We start from the raw sequence: 23,234 nt of genomic DNA on the forward strand, positions 1-23,234 counted from the left end.
TATTTGGTCTCAGGTGTGTCAAAGTGGAGTGCCACGCAACTACCCACAGCAGTCTTCTATCGCACATCATTGTATTTCGCTCTATCGCATTCAAATGTGTATACTTTGTAATGGATGCCATCAAACTATATTCAGGACAGTAGACATCGAAATGTCCTGTGGTGCCTCTCCTGCTCCAAGTCGGCCGTTTTGATATCTTGTCCCTCTTAAAAAAGAAACTCGCAGTTAATACTAGATGGGATTACTTGTAACCAGGAGAACAAGAACTCTTCAGAAAATCTGCACTCTTTATTGCCTATTAGCTAATAAGTTGCTAATTTATGTGGCATAAAATTAAACATAGAATACATGAAACCAGTAAAGACAAGAGACAAGCAAGACGGTACACATTTCTTCAATCCTTAAGGCCTAGCATATTTTTCTCCCTAATCTTGCTACGGCTTTACATAGCGTGCTTTCCTTTCTGAGAAAGAATCTATTACCTCATGAAAGTTCGTCGAATGGTTTGCTACACGAAAAAACGAAATGTTGTGTAATACTGAAAAAGCTGTTAATACAAATAGTACCCAAGGCTGGTGTGGTTTCTCGACCTGATTACGTGTACTTTGTCACTGTTTGCTAGATAAAACGAAATAGGGATGTCTAATATTGCAGAAGTTGCAATACACACCAAATAAAGGAGACTGTTTTGGAACAAATGGTCATTTTTATGGGACATGGTTTAAGAAGTACGATTACCAAATGCCTATTAGGCCTACTACAAGCAAAAAACTTTGTTAGGGAAAAGTTTCACATTTCATTCATACCCTCCAATTCTCAAGCGTGAGACAGAGAAGTAGTAGTGCGAAATTTCTATAAAAATTTGGAATCGTCATATTCTTCTATAATTTGTGTGATGTCCCCGTTTCTTCTCCTTCCTCGTTCTAACAATCTTGTCATCACTAATTTAAAAAGTATTCCTGCCAGTGTCCAAACTTATTCTCCGGTTAACTTCACTAACCCTGCCACGGTCACCGGTTTAGTTATCCAGCGTTTATTCTCCGGTTAGGCGTTATTACGTCTTCGTACAACGAGTTTTCGCGCTCCTCCCAGAATAGCTGCTAGCTGGGGACTTTACAACTGGCTCTGACTAGTGTAGCGATCTGGCTAAAAACTTTGTCTAAATTTCATTTTCTTGGATACACCGATAAGATACCACGTGACTTTCGTTAGTAATTATAACAACGCTGATCATTCGCAGACCCAGTCAACCACATAAACAGCGACTGGCATTCACCCGTTCGGCTTTATTCCGCTGAGCTCATATAGCTCCGTCGCCTTTTGTCTGCAGCAAAGTTTATTTCTAGGTGCGTCAGGGATTCCCCTGGCAGAGACATCACGTACACTGTGCACGCATTCAAAAATCAACTTAAGATTCATTCAGAAATCAACTTAGAAAGTGTTCAAAAACTAACAGGGATGCGTTCCGAGGCAGATACCTCGGTTTGACTCCGGCCCTTAGAACCGAGCCTGTTGCGCATGCGTGACGCTGGTAGATTGGGCGCGCCAGTAAAATTTTTCCGGGTAGCATCTGGCGCCTTGCTGCTAATGCTTATACAGCTAATAGCCACATTTCTGTAGCCAGAAGAGAGAGAAGGTACTTACACATACGTCACTCAACTGCGCATGCGCATGAGCCCGCTCGCAACTGCTCAAACGAATCTAATGTAAACATTTGTGACGACACGCTCATCGGAGGCAATTTGTTGTTCTGTTGTTGTGTCCTTTGACACGTTTTGCTGTTGGCAGATGCTTGTGTGAGCTCTGTGTTATTTTGCTGTATTTGCCGCATTTCCTTGCAAACTTAGTTTTATTTTAGTTTTTTCGCACTTTCATGTTTTATTGCTGCAGTATTGTTCTGCATAGCGAGATACAATAATGTCCTTTGTTAGAGTATTGATTCTTGCCAGTCAATGTTACAAAAATTTAACCGAAAATTAAAACAATGAAAAATTCCCGGAATTCTAAAAAATTCCCGGGTTTTCCCCGGTTTTCTCCCGGATGAAAAAATTCCCGGGTTTTTCCTGCATCTCCCGGTTGTCCCGGGTCGTATACACCATGATATACCACTTCGTGCTAAAACACAATATTGGTGGAAATTCATATTTAGAATAATAACTGTAATTGAAACCTAGAATATTTATATTCTGAAATGTGAAAGCTAATACCATATTCAGACACACATTTTAGATTACATAAAAATTGTTTCAACAGATGCTAGAATGGTGGCATTGGGTAGCAGCGTCTACAGTGTTACTACCGATTCATTCGCCATTAAGTATAGCTTTGTAATATTGCTACCAATTACATTTCTTCCATTTCTTTTCAATTTATGAGGTCCACCTGCTATATTCTGGATCATCCTTCCAATGACTATAATTACTGTATAGTGGCAATCACTTTTTCTATTTTTTGTTTTTATGTCTTTGTGCCTACTGATAAATATATTGTGATTTTTATTTTAATGTCTGCTCTGGAAGTATTCCCTTTATGGTCATGCACTTATCTTCTAAGGGACCGACTGCCTTCACACATTTACATTTTACTGGAGTCACTATTAATATTTATTTGTGCACTTGTTGCTACAGGTAAACAAAAATGTATAAAGTCCTGAACTTTGCAGAAAGGCTGTCCGTTATAAAAATACTTGCTGATGCAATTAGGAATTAGTATCACTGTTATGTTTCTAGCTGGGGAAAATGTAATAAGAGGAACAGGGTTTGTTCTTCGGGTTATTTATGTATTATCAGATCTGTTTTTAGTATTTTGTATTCAGCCTTTTTTGTCATTTCTGGATATTAGTAAGTTTCACTTTCACTGGTTATTTTCAAAATTCTATATGTTTATGTTTACTTATAACTCTGTTACCCCCCCCTCCTCCCCCCCCCCTCTCTCTCTCTCTCTCTCTCTCTCTCTCTCTCTCTCTCTGTCTCTCTCTCTCTTTTTCACTTGAATATGCTTTTCTGTGTGTACACTTTATACATGACAATGGGTCCTGAGATTCAAGTATCATAGTAGTAGAAGTTATATGTATACTTGAATTGCTTGTCATAGAACAAGTTAATTAACAGTAGCACCTGTTACTCAAAATCTTATGCACCCTGCTTGTCAGCATCTGTATAAATAAATGTGCTGTTGTGAGTAGCACTTTCATTTCTACTCTATCTTCATTTTAAGAATTCCTGTCAAAGTTTCTGTTGCATCAACAAATATGCCTTAAAATGTACACATGAAAATTAGTGTATTGAGCATTAAAAATAATTTTGTCAGATAATGGATTGTATAAATTTAGGTTTTTTGGAATTAAGATTGGAGAATGACGGTTGATTTGTCAGAGAACTTCTGTTCACTTTCCTCTTATCTGAAACTTTTAACTACAGAGTAGTACTCTACATTTTCAAGTAACACCCTGTGGCAAAGGAGTTGTATATTCCAGATGTAAAATGTATATGTTTTGTGTGAATTTTGATTTTTCTTCTGTATTTTCTTATCTTTATACAGAAAAGGGGAAAAAATTATGTTGAACATAAAAGTCTGGCTGATGCAATTTCAGATGTAATCTCTTATTCATGCTTCTGTTACTTTTTGTATCATTACAGTGGCCTATGAAACTATGCCTTTTACCAATCCCATATAATTTTTAGAAAAAAAATGTTGTTTTTAAAGTTTGAAGGACGTCAATGATTTGGTCATTACTAATTCTAATTGAAAACAATACTGAAACATTAAAATTTTCTCCAAACTTTCCGAATATCAGTTAACAGGCAATGGAAGACCTAGAGAAACAGTTCCTTGTGGTAAAGGCTTAATGTACTTCTGAACTCAGATCTCATGTTGTGGTTATAAAGTTGTGAAATTTGTGGCTAGAACTCTAGTAACACTATTTCCAGACTTCCATTTTCCTTCACATATCACAGATCTGGAAGCGTGGAGGTGAAATGTCTGGCTCACTAACAAAATATTTTTGCTTCACATTCATTGCTTCAAGCGGAACTTAACATTGAATTACTTTTTACATTTCTACTAAATAATTAGAAAGGCAGTGTTTCCAAAAATCATTATGACTGTATTTTTTAAAAGTATTTTCTCTTTTCTCTGTTCACCAACTTTAATATTTTTCCTCCACTGTATTGGAACCAATGATTACAGCTGGAATAACATCAGTCATTTTGTCCATTTTACTAAGAACAGCTCCTTTGCATCCTTTCCTGTCCATAAATGCCTAATGTGGTTTAAATTTCACCAGTCAACCACAAGGCAGGCTCCTCCCCATCGACCCCGGGTGCCTGGCTATCTCGTTCCAGATAGCTCTCCAGCTCTATCTGAAGATGCCCTTTGCAACTTGGGCAAAACACCTGGTGGTCTTGCAGCCAACTGCGCGTGGGATAGCAACATGAAAACCAGCCACATACAAGTAATATGCTACTATTTAACTTTGTACCTCTACTAGTGACCTTATTTGCTACATTGGCATTAACCATGTATGTCTTCCTCTTGTTTGTTTGTTTGCTTGTTTTTTTTTCCCTGCACCTGTAATCTGCATCTTTCTGCTGCACTAATATCATGTCAAAATTCTGAGATCTAATTAAGACTGATTAGTACTTGTTTTTCTAGATGTCAGAAACATGGAATTATCAACATAATGAATTTTCAATATTGCCACAATTCTGACGCTAAACAGCACTCACAAATAATTGTACTGCAGTTGGGATATTTTTGTTTTCATATGGTTGTTAAATATTGGTTGTCTGTGGATATTTTTCATTAAGAAGGCATATGTGATTGAACAGTATCTTGGTATCTTCAGTTTTACTGTCTGCTAACAAGCTGGCTGTAAAGCAAAGTCACTATTAATCCCACAGAAAATCTGGCTTTAATTGACAAAACTGATTGTTTGCTAAAGCTGTGCTTGAATAGTAGAATATATGGAACAGAAAAATTTAAATACTTGAATTGGCAGCTTTAGTTGAAAAACTCACTCTGTAAATTATATGAAGCATATGATTGTGGATGCAGGTTACACGTACATTTTGTTATTTCAGAAATATTTAATGAATTTTAATATTTAGCTATTATCATATCTAGTAAGTGTATCACTGAAATATTATCTATAGTGTTGTATTATTTAGAATTTTGTATTGAGACGGTATATTGGGACTACTTACTGTTATTGACCATAGAACATAATGTTTTACTGTAGTAAAAATTATTTTGTAGACTTTACGTAAAATTAACATAGTATCCTCATAAACTTGCGTAACAAATTCAGCTTATGGTATCTTGAAAGGACTCCACTAAGACTTGATCCAGACAGGCTTTAGAGTACATTGCAATTTTATGAGAAGGTGTTACATTACTACAAGAGCCATCAAAACACATGATATAAATATTCAATAGGTGAGAAGTTTATCAAGCTATACAGTGAAAACAATAATTGCTCTCTGCTAAACTGCTCATTGTAGTTTGTATTTGCTGCAGACTATATCCTTATAGAGAGCCTAAAACAACTGGAGGTTTATTAATTCCAATATATAATTTTAGTACTGACATAAAATGTCCATTACAGTGTACTATAATATTCTTGCTGTGTGGGGATTGTTTGATAAGTCTACTAGAAAAGCAAGAAAAAATGTTTGTTTCATAAGCAGCTCATCTTACTTCTTGACATATTCTCCTTTGGGGGATATACACTTCGTCCAGCAGTCCTCCAACTTTTTCATCCCATCAGAAAAATAAATTATGTCAGCGTCTGCAAAAACCTCATTGACTACAACCATCACTTCCTCATTTGATGAAAGTTTCTTTCCAGTAAGCAAAGTTTCAAGTTAGGAAACAGGAAGAAGTCACTTGGGTCTAATCAGCAAGGTGGATGAAGAACAAATTCGAAGTCCAGTTCTTGCTCTTCTGCCATTGTTATTGCTGATGTGTGGGATGTTGCATTATCCTGGTGAAATAACACATTTTTGCATACCAACAGTGTTCTTTTTTCACCCAACTCAAGTTTCAGATGATCCAACAGTGAAGCATAATAGCATCCAGTTATAGTTCTGCCTTTTTCCAACCAACCCATGAAGACTATTCCTTTGGAATCGAAAAAACTGGTGGCCATCACTTATCAGCTGTGACAAAATAGTGTCTGCCATCTTTGTTGCACTTTCATCAGCCTTTGTCCACTGTTTTGACTGCCTTTTTTTCTCCAGGAGGCCCACAGTTCTTTGCGAGTATGTGGGTGGTGCACACGGGGCCCTGAGCTGTTGCTGCCTTTCTTTTCTCCCAGGTTGCATTCCCTTCCCCATATCCACTTCTTCAAACCCTACCTGCCCCCTCCTAACCCACTTCCCCCCAATCTATCTCCCTCAGTGTTGCCCTTTGACAACCCGGCTTTTCCCTCAGTTCTGCAATTCCTAGCCTTGGGGTTTGACCTTCCTTTCTAAATTCTGCTTCTGTAGTGTGAGCCATTTGGGGTAGAACTCCATCTGTAGCATCTCCAGCATGGGTTCCTCTCTGCCGCCCCCTCCTTCCCCCTTGCTCTTCCCTCCCCTCATGGAACCACTCCTTCTCCTTGACTGGAGAAGAAACCCTCTTCTCTGGCACCTGCCAGGGATGGGGCTTCCTGTAAGAGCCATCCTCCCCAGCATCTCTAGGACAAGAAGACTATTTCTTAGAGTTTGATGCCGGACCCACACTTTGTGGCCCTCAAGACCAGGTGTTCTCTTTTGGATCGTGGTATTGCTGTGACTTGCTCTTTTCCCGACCACATTTCCTCTCACCCTCCAAAGGAGGAGAAGAAGAAAATATATAAGCTATGGGATGAGACACACGTCCACATCGCAGGGGGTGTCACTCTGCCTTACTGGTGGTGGACAGTGACTCAACACAATGACCAATTGTGGTCTGTTACACATCGATCTGGCCTCGTGTACTACTCTTCTCCAATGGAACTGTAATGGTTTTTACTACCGCCACCCTCCGGAATTGCAGTCTCTTCTTCCTCCCTACTGTGTAGCTTGTGTTGTATTGCAGGAATCTCATTTTGTGGGTGCTTATTCGCTGACTCTTCATGTTTCCAAGTCTTCTTCTGGAATTGTGCTGGCTCTTTGCGAGCCTCCGGTTGTGTTTCTACATTGATCTGTACGGACATTGTTACTTCCTGAGTTCCTCTTCATACTGTGCTGGAAGCAGTGGCCAGTCAGATCAATTTAGACACTGCAATAACAATAGACAAACTTATCTCCCTCCAGACAGGCCTCCTACACTTCCTACTCTTCTTGGCATCTTTTGAGAGCTCCCTCCCCTCTTTCTTCTCCTTGGGGATTTTAACACTCATAACCCTCTATGGGGTGGTACTGCAGGATTGTTGAAGACCTTCTGGTAGCCCTTGATATGTGGTGCTCGACACTTTCTTGGCCATTGATCTTTCTGTATGTAGACCTGGATACCTCCCCTCCATTCCATGGGGAGTTCATGAAAATTTATGTGGCAGCGATAATTTTCTGGTAGTCTTCATCTTTCCTTAAGCATCGCTCTTGTAGACACCTTCCCAGGTGGGTCTTTACTGATGCAGATTTAGATGTGTTTTACTTGGCTTCCACTCTCCACAACATGACAGCATTGGTGAGTCCATACAGAGCTTGACAGAAGCCATCCATTTGACAGCTGCTTCTGCATAATTCCTTCTTCCTCGGGATCCTATCTGATGGAAGACTATCCCTTGGTTGACCCCTGAAATTGCTTTGGCATAATTTTTCTCCCATGGAGCTCTCCTCAGTGGCAGACTGTCTCTTGGTTGAACCCTTAAATTGCAGTCGCTATTAAAAACCGACAACAATGCTCTCTGCCACTTCCTTTGGCATCCATCTCTTGTGCACATCTCCTAGCCTTTATATGGCTTCGTGTCAGGGCCCATTTTCTTCTTAAACACCAGAAACGGATTTGTTGGGAACAATATCTCTCTGCCGTACGGCCAAATACTACCTCTTCACAGGTGTGGGCAAAGATGAGCTGCATTTTTGCCTGCTGTGCGGTTATCCTCACCATTTGGACGCTTACCACTGAGCATTTTGCCCAGGACTCAGAGTTGGTGCACTACCTGCCCACATTCCCCCTTCTCAAACACCATCTGGTATGATTCCCTTTATCTTTCATTCCCCACCGCCTGAAGCCTTATATTGCCCTGTTTAGTGAGTAGGAATTCACCAGTAGCCATGCTCTCTGCTCTGACAAGGCTTCCCGACTGGAGTGGTTGCCAACCAATTGCTTCAACACTTATCAGTGGGTAGTCAATGTCATATACTTGGCCATTATAACTGTCTCTGGAGCAAGGGGTAATTCCCTTCCCAGTGGCTAGAAAGTGTGTTGTTATTCCAGTTTTGAAATTGGGTAAACTGGCTCTTCAGATGAACAGCTATCATCCAATCAGTTTAACCATTGTCCTCTGCAAGTTATTTAACATTTGATGAGTCAAAGGCTACAGTCTGTCTCCATCTGGATCTGTACCTTGAGGGCCAGTCCCTCTATGCGGTAGACACTAATTGTTTTTTGAAACTGGTCTTTCATGCTCTGTTGACATGGCTCCCCAAGTTTTCGTCAACTAAAGCAGACACGTTGGTTGCATCTACCTCAGTGCTCTTCAATGCCTTAGCAACACCAACAGGGACATGGATCGCTGTACTCTGACACTGCTCTTCACAGTAATGGTCCAGTGCTGTCTAGATTACGGGAGTCTTATATATGGCTGGCATGATCTTCAACATTACAGTTTGTGGACCCAGTACGCTGGCAACTTGTGCCTTTTGGACTAGCCCTGTGATCGGCTGCGTACCGGAGGCAGGGGTTCCATTGTTGTGGGCTCTGCACAAACAATAATTTGGTCACTTACACATTATGCTTCTGTTGCTCCCAGGTACATCCGAACGACTGTCTCCTCTGTCCACATACTGAGATCCACCTCCCCCAACAGCAGCCCGGGTCTGGAGTTATGATAGTCATCCGTATCTGCATCCTTTTTTCCGAAGTCTATATTTCCCCTCTATCCCTTCTTCTCCAGGCTGGCGCAAGTATATCTCCGTGGTGCATATCCAATCCACCACTCTGTCTTGACCTCTGACAAAGTCTGAAGACTTAGCTCATCCTACAGCTGTTGCCAATTCTGCTCCACTCTTGATGCATTTCAGGGTTTAGAAGTAATCTATTTGGATGGTTGCCGGTCATACTAGCTTTGCTTATGTTTATACAGGATTTAATGAACTCCACTCCTTGCTGGATGGCTGCAGTATTTTCCCAGTGGAGTTGGTAGCTAACACTAATGCTCTTGAGCTTATGAATTCTTGCACCAGTGGGGCCTTACTCATCTGTAGCCACTTTTTAAGCAGTTTGGCCAGTGTTGCCCTCACCATCTGTTGATCCTGGCTATGCAGTACTCCCTTTTTGTAGACACTCATCGGTCTTTCTCTGGGCCCCAGGTCATATTGGGATCTTGAGAATGATCTCACTGACAGGCTGGTCAAATTGGCTTCTGAGAAGCTGCCTCTTGAGATTGGTACTCCAGAATTGGCTTTTTCATTGGTATTATGCCATCAAGTTCTAAGTATCTGGAATATGGGTGGTGTACTCTCGACTTAGCCGAAAAAACTATATCGATGATAAAGGAGACCACAAATAGGTGGACATTGTCTATGCATGCCTCTTGCAAGGACTCCACTTCCTGCATTGGTTCCACATTGGCCGTATTTGGCTGACTCATGGTCATGTCTTCCATTGTGAGGATCTGCCCCACTGTTGTCATGGTGTCCATTTGACAGTGGTCCACGTTTTGGTGGACTGTCCTAATCTAGCCACCCTGTGGCGGACTCTTGATCTTCCTGACCGTTACACCCAGTGTTAGCGGATGATGCCTCAGTGGCTTGGTAGTCTGTCCTCACCCTACCTGGTCTTTTGCACTTTTCCCCCCTTCTCGCGTATTCTGTGTGTGGAAGGGAGGGGGGGCCTCCAGCTCTTCCCTGGACGGGGCACCTCACTCACCTTTCTTTCTTTCTCCCCTTTTCTTCTTCTTTGTTCCTTTCCCATAGGCTTTGTTGACCTTTGGCAGACCTATATTTTTTTCTTTCCTTGAGTTTATTCACTAGGCCCTTCTCTGCTGTGTAGTTTTGTTGACTTGCCTGTTCCAGGTAGGAGAAACTGATGGCCTCATACCTTGGTTCCTTTAGTCATTAAACCAACCAACCAACCTTGACTGCTGTTTTGACTCTGGTGTGTGATGATATACCCAGGTTTTATCAACAGTCACTGATCAGCGCAATAGGTCTTGCAAGTTGTGACTGAACATTGCCAGACATTAAGCTGAAATGCTGTGCTGATGCCTGTGTTGAAATGCTGTGCTGGGCACGATTTTGGTTGACTACGAGCAGTCACAGCATCCACCTCACAAACAGATTCTTCGTAGCCAATTGTGCATTCAGATTATGCACAGCTCAGTTGAGATGCCTAAAGTCTTGGTAATCACATGAATTTTTATTCGGTGGCCTTGCATTAACGAAGCATGGATTTTGTCAATGGTTTCCTTTGTGGTGACCTCAACTGGACAGCTGGAGCATGCTTCATCATTTCACCACTTTAGATTCATTAATACAAAGTACATGGTCTTCATTGATGGAATGTTTAGTAACAGTATGAAACACCATTTTCTCAATTCTCATTTGCAGTCGACAAATTGACCAATTCAGACGGCTGTTAACAATGAACTGTACACTGTAAATTGTTAAAATTCTTTACACGATGTTTGGAATAATTGAGCACATAAACAATGAATGCAGAACAATAATGTTTCATTCTTTCATGAAAATATACCAGACCACCCTCATATATTGCTATGTTGTCAGTAGGAATGGTTGAGGGTATTACCACGAAACTCGAATTTCAACGAACAAGACATTAAAGAAGAAAGTGTAAACTATTAATTATAGCTGTTCCAAAGATTAGCAAGGGTAGCAATAAGTTACAACAGAGCAAAATGGAGAAACATGACTGTGAAGAGCAGGTTACACATTTGAAAAGAAAGGTTACCTGGTACGGAATAAAGGCAGAAATCTGGACAGAATTAAGACATGCAGAATCAAATTATTCAGGCACAAGAGAAGTGTTATGGTAAAATAGTAAAGAGGACAATAGGGAAGGGTAGGAGGGTTGTGAATTTGCCTAAATGTGTAGGAACATTGGGTACAGAAAAATGTAAAACATAATGCTGAGTGATGTTACTTCATGCATCATAAAGGTCAAGGGAAAGAGAGAGAGAGAGAGAGAGAGAGAGAGAGAGAGAGAGAGAGAGAGGGGGGGGGGAGGGGGAGGGGGGGTTCTAATAGAAAGAAAACTTTGAAAAAGACACTAGTGGTGAAGAAACTAGTGTGAAATTGTTTGAGGGTAATGGTGATAGCCCTAGGATATGTTGGACACCTAGTTCTTTTCCTGAAGACCAGAAATCAGTTGATGAAACTGGAACCAAAGTTTCTGCTCTTATGATCTACAGGTTACTCAACAGACTATTGATATTACTTATAGTATGGTCATCACCTCTTCGTATTGTTAGCCTTCATTTTCCTTTACATCATTCTTCACGTGCTTGTATCTCAGTTTCCTCTCCTAATTTTTTGCAGTGTTAATTACTTACCTTTTTAATACAGTCTGGCACATACTTTGTCTTGTTCTGCCTCCTACCTTGCCCTAGGCCCCTTTCCTGTTTCTTTCTTTCTTTCTTTTTTTTTTAAATAAACATTTTGCTTTTCCTTGTCTTTCATTTGCATATGCTCCTTGTAATTTATTTCCCATTCATTTCTGACAGACTGTTATAATCTTAAAAGATTTCAATGCACACCCCTTTGCAGAGCAAATTTTAATTCTGGAATTCTGTTCGTGTTCAAGGGATTTTTGCTGGTACACACTATATGTTCGTGCTAATCAGGAATTACTGTAGGAATTTTGATCCAGTTTTGACTAATAGAGTGATTCATGAAGATACTTCTTGGAAATTTACTTCCCTGCTACTGTGAAAATGAGTCCATTACCACTAGTGATACAACTGCTGTAACCCCAGAGAGCAGTGAAGCTGGACCAAATTTCCACTTCTGGCCTTCTGGTCTAGCAGTAAAAAATGTACCTGGAAACCAAAAAGTCATAGGACTGAATCCCACGCAGACCACGAATTTTTCACTCTACCTTCTAACCTACCATTCCTGTCTCAATGTGAAGATTTTCCAGAAAGGTTTCAAATGGTTCTGAGCACTATGGGACTTAACTTCTGAGGTCATCAGTCCCCTAGAACTTAGAACTACTTAAACCTAACTAACCTAAGGACATCACACACATCCATGCTCGAGGCAGGATTCGAACGTGCGACTGTAGCAGTCGCGCGGTTACAGACTGTAGCACCTAGAACTGCTCGGCCACTCCAGCCGGCTCTTTCCAGAAAGGAAACATGGTTCAGGTTCCATGTTAAAGTGTAAATCCCCTTTCCACAGTTGGATAAGTGCTTATGGACACCGAAATCACTGAAGTGATGTCTGATTGAAACACTTGTTCCAGGCCATGAGCCACATAACATTATCACTACCAGAATCTATACATCTGTACATAGATTCTCCTTCTGTGCGTAAACTAAAGTCCTCCGCCATCTTTTTCTGCCTGTATGTGCAGACTAATCTCAGGATCTACTGTGGGGATTTGCATACATGTACGTAACGGGCACTGGAGTTCAAAATTTCTCATGAGGCATAATTGTTATCTCTTCCAGAGTTAAGTGGCATTTAGAGTGACATTTCATGGTAATGATGGAAGCTGTGAGCTACCTTGCCGCCTGCAATGGCTGCGGCGCTGGGGCACCTTATTATGCATATTGCTGTAACGTATATTCAGTTATCTAACATTGTTCCCTGAATTTCAATCATTACGCTATACACTGGCCCATAAACAAAATTACAGCTATGCAAGACAAGTTGTCCAGCCATAGATACTTGATGCTATCCTTGTGAAGCCAGGCGGATTTGCCAGTAGTGTATATTTGTGTCAAATGTATGACAGAAATCAGCCCTTGAGCAGTTTAGTGTTATTTTGCACAGCTGCTGATACTATAATTAATGAGTGAGAGGGACAAGACGAACCAAGTGCCAATAAACAGCATATTCCACTTAAATTGCACCAAGGGGATTGTCGAACATAATGTCCTCATCTGCCAGATCAAGTATCAACAGTCATACATTCTCACTTTCACAGACACTGTGGAGGTGTTTGGGCTTTAACATTGGTTATTACTGCATATTTTGGTGATCAGCTCTCTATCAATACTTATTTCCTTGCCCGCCAAAATACTCCTTATGCAGATTTCCTCAACTGCATGTGTGTTGAGAACTACCACTTTAATGTGCCTTGGCAAGTTTGGTTTTAATGTGGGTCTTATAATGAGGTTGGAATTTTTTAGCAAATAAAAAAAAAAGTTTCTGATTTCCCTTTAAGCGTCACTTACACTGTGAAAGGTTATGTTACAGATGAAATAACAGTTCAGAATAACATTGATTTTTGATTGTAGTTCACAAGCTCTGACATTCTGGTTAAATTCTGAGAATGCTTCCATTTTTATTTAAATCAACCATGTTAAATAATTTACTTATGCAGTTTGGGAAGTTGGAGTAGAATAGGAATGAGAATTTATTCAAATGAAGGAGTTGAGAGGTGGAAAAAGTAGTTCTATACAATAAACGAATAGTGGAATAATGTAGCTGTGTGTTATGTAAATGGTGACAGTGATTATAGAAAAGTTGGGTATAGGAGAGCTGCAATGCCAGAAAATTGTAGTGAAGGCGGGAAGCTACAGAGGATTGGCACTTGGTGTAAGAACTGACAGTTGATCATCAACAAAAATAAAGTAATGTGTTGTACCTAAATAAATGTAACATGTGGTACATAAATGTACAGAAAGAACTCTTATTGTTTGATTTCCCTATTGCCTAGCAATGACTGGAAACAGCAACAACTGTAAACTATCAAGGAATGTTCATTCAGAATGACTTAAATTGTAATGATCACATAAAACTAGTTGTCGGAAAAGCAGATGCCAATAGAGACTCATTGGAAGAATCCTAAGAAAAGAATGAAAGAAGTAACCTAAAAAACCCACGTTCAATCAATTCTGAGTGTTACTCATCAGTGTGGATAATACTGATAAGCAGATGCGATTTGTCGAGGAGATTAGAGAAGAACCAAAGTACAGCAACATTATTTGTCATGGATTCATTTAGTAAGCGCAAGAGCATTACAGAGATGTTCATCAAACTGCAGCAGTTTACACTACAAAAGAAGCACTGCTGCATAACATACAGATTTACTGTTAAAATTTCAAGAGTCAGGCAACATATTATTTCTTACACACACACACACACACACACACACACACACACACACACACACACACACAGATTATATTCTTCTTTATATATATATATATATATATATATATATATATAAATATAATAGAGGGAAACATTCCACGTGGGAAAAATATATTTAAAAAGAAAGATGATGAGACTTACCCAACAAAAGCGCTGGCAGGTCAATAGACACACAAATAAACACAAACATACACACAAAACTCTAGCTTTCGCAACCAACGGTTGCCTCGTCAGGAAAGAGGGAAGGAGAAGGAAAGACAAAAGGATATGGGTTTTAAGGGAGAGGGTAAGGAGTCATTCCAATCCCGGGAGCGGAAAGACTTACCTTAGGGGGAAAAAAGGACAGGTATACACTCGCACACACACACATATCCATCCATACATACAAGACACAAGCAGACATTTGTAAAGGCAAAGAGTTTGAGCAGAGATGTCAGTCGGGACGGAAGTATAGAGGCAAAGATGATGTTGAAAGACAGGTGAGGTATGAGCGGCGGCAGATTGAAATTAGGAATTAGCGGAGATTGAGGCCTGGCGGATAGCGAGAAGAGAGGATATGCTGAAGGGCAAGTTCCCATCTCCGGAGTTCTGACAGGTTGGTGTTAGTGGGAAGTATCCAGATAACCCGGACGGTGTAACACTGTGTAACCCATATCCTTTTGTCTTTCCTTCTCCTTCCCTCTTTCCTGACGAGGCAACCGTTGGTTGCGAAAGCTAGAGTTTTGTGTGTATGTTTGTGTTTATTTGTGTGTCTATTGACCTGCCAGCGCTTTTGTTGGGTAAGTCTCATCATCTTTCTTTTTAAATATATATATATATATATATATATATATATATTTTTTTTTTTTAAAAAGAAAGATGATGAGACTTACCAAACAAAAGCGCTGGCAGGTCGATAGACACACAGACAAACACAAACATACACACAAAATCTAGCTTTCGCAACCAATGGTTGCCTCGTCAGGAAAGAGGGAAGGAGAGGGAAAGACAAAAGGATTTGGGTTTTAAGGGAGAGGGTAAGGAGTCATTCCAATCCCGGGAGCGGAAAGACTTACCTTAGGGGGAAAAAAGGAGGGAAAAAAGGACAGGTATACACTCGCACACACACACACACATATCCATCCTCATATACACAGACACAAGCTTGTGCTGCCAGCGCTTTTGTTTGGTAAGTCTCATCATCTTTCTTTTTAAATATATATATATATATATATATATATATATATATATATATATATTTAAAAAGAAAGATGATGAGACTTACCAAACAAAAGCGCTGGCAGGTCGATAGACACACAGACAAACACAAACATACACACAAAATCTAGCTTTCGCAACGAATGGTTGCCTCGTCAGGAAAGAGGGAAGGAGAGGGAAAGACAAAAGGATTTGGGTTTTAAGGGAGAGGGTAAGGAGTCATTCCAATCCCGGGAGCGGAAAGACTTACCTTAGGGGGAAAAAAGGAGGGAAAAAACGACAGGTATACACTCGCACACACACACATATCCATCCTCATATACACCTCATATACCATGTATATGAGGATGGATATGTGTGTGTGTGCGAGTGTATACCTGTCGTTTTTTCCCTCCTTTTTTCCCCCTAAGGTAAGTCTTTCCGCTCCCGGGATTGGAATGACTCCTTACCCTCTCCCTTAAAACCCAAATCCTTTTGTCTTTCCCTCTCCTTCCCTCTTTCCTGACGAGGCAACCATTCGTTGCGAAAGCTAGATTTTGTGTGTATGTTTGTGTTTGTCTGTGTGTCTATCGACCTGCCAGCGCTTTTGTTTGGTAAGTCTCATCATCTTTCTTTTTAAATATATTTTTCCCACGTGGAACGTTTCCCTCTATTATATATATATATATATATATATATATATATATATATATATATATATATATATATATATATATATATATATATATATATATATATATATATATATAAAAAGAAAGATGATGAGACTTACCAAACAAAAGCGCTGGCAGGTCGATAGACACACAAACAAACACAAACATACACACAAAATCTAGCTTTCGCAACCAACGGTTGCCTCGTCAGGAAAGAGGGAAGGAGAAGGAGAGACAAAAGGATATGGGTTTTAAGGGAGAGGGTAAGGAGTCATTCCAATCCCGGGAGCGGAAAGACTTACCTTAGGGGGAAAAAAAGGACAGGTATACACTCGCACACACCGCATATCCATCCACACATACAAGACACAAGCAGACATTTGTAAAGGCAAAGAGTTTGAGCAGAGATGTCAGTCGGGACGGAAGTACAGAGGCAAAGATGATGTTGAGAGACAGGTGAGGTATGAGCGGCGGCAGATTGAAATTAGGAATTAGCGGAGATTGAGGCCTGGCGGATAGCGAGAAGAGAGGATATGCTGAAGGGCAAGTTCCCATCTCCGGAGTTCTGACAGGTTGGTGTTAGTGGGAAGTATCCAGATAACCCGGACGGTGTAACACTGTGCCAAGATGTGCTGGCCGTGCACCAAGGCATGTTTAGCCACAGGGTGATCCTCATTACCAACAAACACTGTCTGCCTGTGTCCATTCATGCGAATGGACAGTTTGTTGCTGGTCATTCCCACATAGAACGCTTCACAGTGTAGGCAGGTCAGTTGGTAAATCACGTGGGTGCTTTCACACGTGGCTCTGCCTTTGATCGTGTACACCTTCCGGGTTACAGGACTGGAGTAGGTGGTGGTGGGAGGGTGCATGGGATAGGTTTTACACTGGGGGCGGTTACAAGGGTAGGAGCCAGAGGGTAGGGGAGGTGGTTTGGGGATTTCATAGGGATGAACTAAGAGGTTACGAAGGTTAGGTGGACAGTGGAAAGACACTCTTGGTGGAGTGGGGAGGATTTCGTGAAGGATGGATCTCATTTCAGGGCAGGATTTGAGGAAGTCGTATCCCTGCTGGAGAGCCACATTCAGAGTCTGATCCAGTCCCAGAAAGTATCCTGTCACAAGTGGGGCACTTTTGGGGTTCTTCTGTGGGAGGTTCTTGGTTTGAGGGGATGAGGAAGTGGCTCTGGTTATTTGCTTCTGTACCAGGTCGGGAGGGTAGTTGCAGGATGCGAAAGCTGTTTTCAGGTTGTTGGTGTAATGGTTCAGGGATTCCGGACTGGAGCAGATTCGTTTGCCACGAAGACCTAGGCTGTAGGGAAGGGAGCATTTGATGTGGAATGGGTGGCAGCTGTCATAATGGAGGTACTGTTATTTGTTGGTGGGTTTGATGTGGACGGACATGTGAAGCTGGCCATTGGACAGATGGAGGTCAACGTCAAGGAAAGTGGCATGGGATGTGCAGTAGGACCAGGTGAATCTGATGGAACCAAAGGAGTTGAGGTTGGAGAGGAAATTCTGGAGTTCTTCTTCACTGTGAGTCAAGATCATGAAGATGTCATCAATAAATCTGTACCAAACTTTGGGTTGGCAGACCTGGGTAACCAAGAAGGCTTCCTCTAAGTGACCCATAAATAGGTTGGCGTACGAGGGGGCCATCCTGGTACCCATGGCTGTTCCCTTTAATTGTTGGTATGTCTGGCCTTCAAAAGTGAAGAAGTTGTGGGTCAGGATGAAGCTGGCTAAGGTAATGAGGAAAGAGGTTTTAGCTAGGGTGGCAGGTGATCGGCGTGGAAGGAAGTGCTCCATTGCAGCGAGGCCCTGGATGTGCGGGATACTTGTGTATAAGGAAGAGCATCAATGGTTACAAGGATGGTTTCTGGGGGTAACAGATTGGATAAGGATTCCAGGCGTTCGAGAAAGTGGTTGGTGTCTTTGATGAAGGATGGGAGACTGCATGTAATGGGTTGAAGGTGTTGATCTACGTAGGCAGAGATACGTTCTGTGGGGGCATGGTAACCAGCTACAATGGGGCGGCCGGGATGATTGGGTTTGTGAATTTTAGGAAGAAGGTAGAAGGTGTAGCTTTCTCGAACGCCTGGAATCCTTACCCAATCTGTTACCCCCGGAAACCATCCTTGTAACCATTGATGCCACTTCCTTATACACAAATATTCCGCACATCCAGGGCCTCGCTGCAATGGAGCACTTCCTTCCACGCCGATCACCTGCCACCCTACCTAAAACCTCTTTCCTCATTACCGTAGCCAGCTTCATCCTGACCCACAACTTCTTCACTTTTGAAGGCCAGACATACCAACAATTAAAGGGAACAGTCATGGGTACCAGGATGGCCCCCTCGTACGCCAACCTATTTATGGGTCGCTTAGAGGAAGCCTTCTTGGTTACCCAGGCCTGCCAACCCAAAGTTTGGTACAGATTTATTGATGATATCTTCATGATCTGGACTCACAGTGAATAAGAACTCCAGAATTTCCTCTCCAACCTCAACTCCTTTGGTTCCATCAGATTCACCTGGTCCTACTCCAAATCCCATGCCAGTTTCCTTGACGTTGACCTCCATCTGTCCAATGGCCAGCTTCACATGTCCGTCCACATCAAACCCACCAACAAACAACAGTACCTCCATTATGACAGCTGCCACCCATTCCACATCAAACGCTCCCTTCCCTACAGCCTAGGTCTTCGTGGCAAACGAATCTGCTCCAGTCCGGAATCCCATAACCATTACACCAACAACCTGAAAACAGCTTTCGCATCCCGCAACTACCATCCCGACCTGGTACAGAAGCAAATAACCAGAGCCACTTCCTCACCCCCTCAAACCCAGAACCTCCCACAGAAGAACCACAAAAGTGCCCCACTTGTGACAGGATACTTTCCGGGACTGGATCAGACTCTGAATGTGGCTCTCCAGCAGGGATACGACTTCCTCAAATCCTGCCCTGAAATGAGATCCATCCTTCACGAAATCCTCCCCACTCCACCAAGAGTGTCTTTCCACTGTCCACCTAACCTTCGTAACCTCTTAGTTCATCCCTATGAAATCCCCAAACCAGCTTCCCTACCCTCTGGCTCCTATCCTTTAACCGCCCCCGGTGTAAAACCTGTCCCATGCACCCTCCCACCACCACTTACTCCAGTCCTGTAACCCAGAAGGTGTACATGATCAAAGGCAGAGCCACGTGTGAAAGCACCCACGTGATTTACCAACTGACCTGCCTACACTGTGAAGCTATGTGGGAATGACCAGCAACGAACTGTCCATTCGCATGAATGGACACAGGCAGACAGTGTTTGTTGGTAATGAGGATCACCCTGTGGCTAAACATGCCTCGGTGCACGGCCAGCACATCTTGGCCCAGTGTTACACCGTCCGGGTTATCTGGATACTTCCCACTAACACCAGCCTGTCAGAACTCCGGATATGGGAACTTGCCCTTCAGTATATCATCTCTTCTCATTACCTGCCAGGCCTCAACCTCCGCTAATTTCAAGTTGCCGCTGCACATACCTCACCTGTCATTCGACAACATCTTTGCCTTTGTACTTCCGCCTCGACTGACATCTCTGCCCACTCTCTTTGCCTTTACAAATGTCTGCTTGTGTCTGTGTATGTGCGGTTGGATATGTGTGTGTATGCGAGTGTATACCTGTCCTCCTTTCCCCCTAAGGTAAGTGTTTCCGCTCCCGGGATTTGAATGACTTCTTACCCTCTCTCTTGAAACCCGCATCCTTTCGTCTTTCCCTCTCCTTCCCTCTCTCCTGATGAAGCAACCATTGGTTCTGAAAGCTTAAATTTTGTATGTATGTTTGTGTTTGTGTGTCTATCAACCTGCCAGCACTTTCGTTTGGTAAGTCACATCTTCTTTGTTTTTAGATATATTTTTCCCACGTGGAATGTTTCCCTCTATTATATAATGACTATGACAGGAAGATCAGAGAAATTAGAGCTGGTGCGGAGTCTTTGTCTTCAGTCATTCTTTCCATGTATGATTCATGAATGGGACAGGAGAAGGGGGGAAACAGTAGTGGTGCTCAGAGTACTTTCTGCCATACTTTTAAGGTGGCTTGGGGAGTTTAGATGTGATGTCTTACGTTGTAATGCCACATGAGATCAGAAGTGAATGTCACTGAATTACAACAGGTGAAAGTAATGAATAAAGGAAGATGATGATAAAGGCTATTGGGAAATGAAAAGTGATGAAAGTGAGAGCCCATGCAAAAGATGAAAGTAGCTTTAAGGATATATTAGAGCATAATTAATGATTACTTCATAGACTTTCATCATATGGTTGAGAACTGTAGGGTCCCCCTAAACGGCTCAGGCACACACTACACATTAGAGGTTGCTGCCAAGGTAACTAACAGTTTATGGAGCACTCACACCCATAATTCTGATTAGATAGTGATAGTTGTCAGAGACCTGAAATTATAAATGTAAGACCTCTCTCTCTCTCTCTCTCTCTCTCTCTCTCTCTCTCTCTCTCTCTCTCTGAGACTAGTAAAATCTTAGTGACAATATGCCAAAACTTTTGCAACTGAGGAGGAGAGAGGTCCATAGGAGTGTGATGGCCTTTTTGAAAACGTCTACACTGTAGGATAGGTTTGGATCCCACATATCAAATCCTGCAGCCATTCACCTAAGTGGGCCCTTATTTGTGAGTAATCAATGGAAAAATAATTTTGCATGATGCTCTAGATCAAGGGTGCCCAACCCATGGATCACAATTGACCGGTCGATCACCATGGCTTTTTGAGTCAATCTTTCAAAACTGTTTTGTGAAATCTACTTAACTGAGCTGTTTTTGTGAAACACCAGACTGTTGACAAAGTGTGTTTCACATGGTATTTGTAGGTGGTAGGTCTGACAACACCGTATCTGCCTCTTTTGTCTCCATCTGCATTTCACAGCCTTTAACTCTCGCTCCAAGCATGGTGAGGTTACTGCTCATGAAATGTAACTTGACATGTTGTGAGCGTAGCTTGCAGTGAGCCGGGAGAGCACTCAGGGTTCGCTGTCAGACTTGACCTTTGGAAGCACAGTTACAGAAATAAAATATGAAACACTTCCCTCAAATACAGTCAGACCTGTCTGATGAACAAACATCATTGGATCAAGAAACTGTGAAGAATTCAATGGCCCACCTGTTAGCGCTGAAGACAGCGTATGGAAAGCTAAACTTTTCCAAAATGTGGATTTAGAGGATATTTCAAGTAAAATGAATTGCTCTTTTCTCTTGTAGTGAGACTGAACTTGAAAAGGAAGTACTTAGATTTCAAAATAATATTTCCTTAAAGTTGGGATACAGTGAATGTTACTTTTGGAGATTAATGAATGTGAAAATCTACCCTAACATTGTAAAAGTGGCATTGTATGTATTATCATTTTTTGGATCAACTTACTATGTGAGGCAGCATTTTAAACGATGCGTATAGTGAAATCTAAGTGTAAGACGGGTCCTTATCTTTCAGAATATGTAAGGTTAGCTGTGACTAACATTTTGCCAGGTTATAATAAATTTGTCAGTGACGTGCAAAGCCATGTATCTCACTAAACTTTTTTTCACCATTTATGATGGCGTATATATTAATTTTTTTTCACATGTGTAACATCTTGAAAATTGAGTACCGTATTTACTCGAATCTAAGCCGCACTCGAATCTAAGCCGCACCTGAAAAATGAGACTCGAAATAAAGGGAAAAAAAATTTCCCGAATCTAAGCCGCACCTGAAATTTGAGGCTCGAAATTCAAGGGGAGAGAAAAGTTTTAGGCCGCACCTCCAAATCGAAACAAAGTTGGTCCATTGTAATATAAGACACAATTTAGGTCGAATGAATGACGATACAGCTACAGTAGTTTGGTTCGAGTCGTAAGCTTAGCAGTTAAGCTTTACCACGTAGCCATTGCTATGCGTCAGGCACTCCGTCCGTATTTATACGGGTGCCCTTCCTTTTTCACGTGCTTCGTCTGGTTTGAATCGATTGCTTATTTTGCTTTGATCGGATAAGTGCCGTTTTTTTTTTTTTTTTTGTTGTAGGTGTTTGCGTCACTCTTAAGCTGAAAATGCATTACTGCGCTGTGTCACGCATTGTTTGTCGCATTCTGATAGTGCGTGTTTACGGCCTGTAGCGGCTCGCGGCATGGCTTGCTTTTGTGCGCGCTACCGCCGCGTACAAATAAAAAATAAGAGAGGAACCGTCTCATTAGCGAAACAATGGCAAGAGACTGCTATTTGTTGTTACTTACACTGCTGCTTTCTTTGATGATGATCAACAATAATCAAATAATAGACTGCGTATGATAGAACATGTTCTGAACGAGAGTTAGGCGAAAATTTTTCTTCGTTTGAAAATCTTTACGGCCGCTTCTTTATTACATCAAATTCTGCACAGAAATTAGAGTCATCTTAGATTTAAAAATATAGTCACTTGCCGTGCTTCATTTCTGACTATCACTATTAGGAATAAGAATAATACGAATATAAACATGACACGATACGTATATTCTTCCGCGTTTGCTGTTGTCTCACTCTAGTTTCGTAGTTTATTAGGCAGACAGGATTTAAATGAGATAGCAGCAAACACGAAAGAATACATGGCAAAATGTTTATATTGGTATTATTCTTATGGTGAAGAGAATACTGTGTGTGATTCAAATTTCATCAGGTTCCTATTAGCAACCATCTCTTCTCACGGGTAGGAAAAAATTCAGAACGTAGAGTTGGCCATATTGACAAACATCCCAGTCTTGCCAGTCAGATTTTCGTAGTACACTGAAATTGTGCTACATTCGAAGATGAACAATACGGAATTTGTATTTACTTCGTTGGATAATGTATGAAAATGCAGTGGTCGAAACTCGCGGCGGAGAAAAAAAAAAGCTCGTCTT

At 41.5% G+C, this 23,234-nt stretch overlaps 1 protein-coding gene across 5 annotated transcripts in view; it reads left to right on the plus strand.

Moving 5' to 3' along the window:
• LOC126162517 (zinc finger protein ubi-d4) overlaps positions 1 to 23,234 on the plus strand; it is a 255,780-nt gene that overhangs the window by 81,013 nt on the left and 151,533 nt on the right. For 4 of the 5 annotated variants that reach the window (XM_049919081.1, XM_049919082.1, XM_049919084.1 and 1 more), the window contains exon 4: positions 4,286 to 4,453. The exons of the other annotated variant lie outside the window; for it this stretch is intronic. In XM_049919081.1, coding sequence (XP_049775038.1) covers positions 4,286 to 4,453 — 168 coding nt within the window. The remainder of the gene's footprint in view (positions 1 to 4,285; positions 4,454 to 23,234) is intronic. 5 annotated transcript variants of the gene reach the window in all.

The sequence above is a fragment of the Schistocerca cancellata genome, chromosome 2, assembly GCF_023864275.1.
Source record: "Schistocerca cancellata isolate TAMUIC-IGC-003103 chromosome 2, iqSchCanc2.1, whole genome shotgun sequence".
In the NCBI taxonomy this organism is placed as follows: domain Eukaryota; kingdom Metazoa; phylum Arthropoda; class Insecta; order Orthoptera; family Acrididae; genus Schistocerca; species Schistocerca cancellata.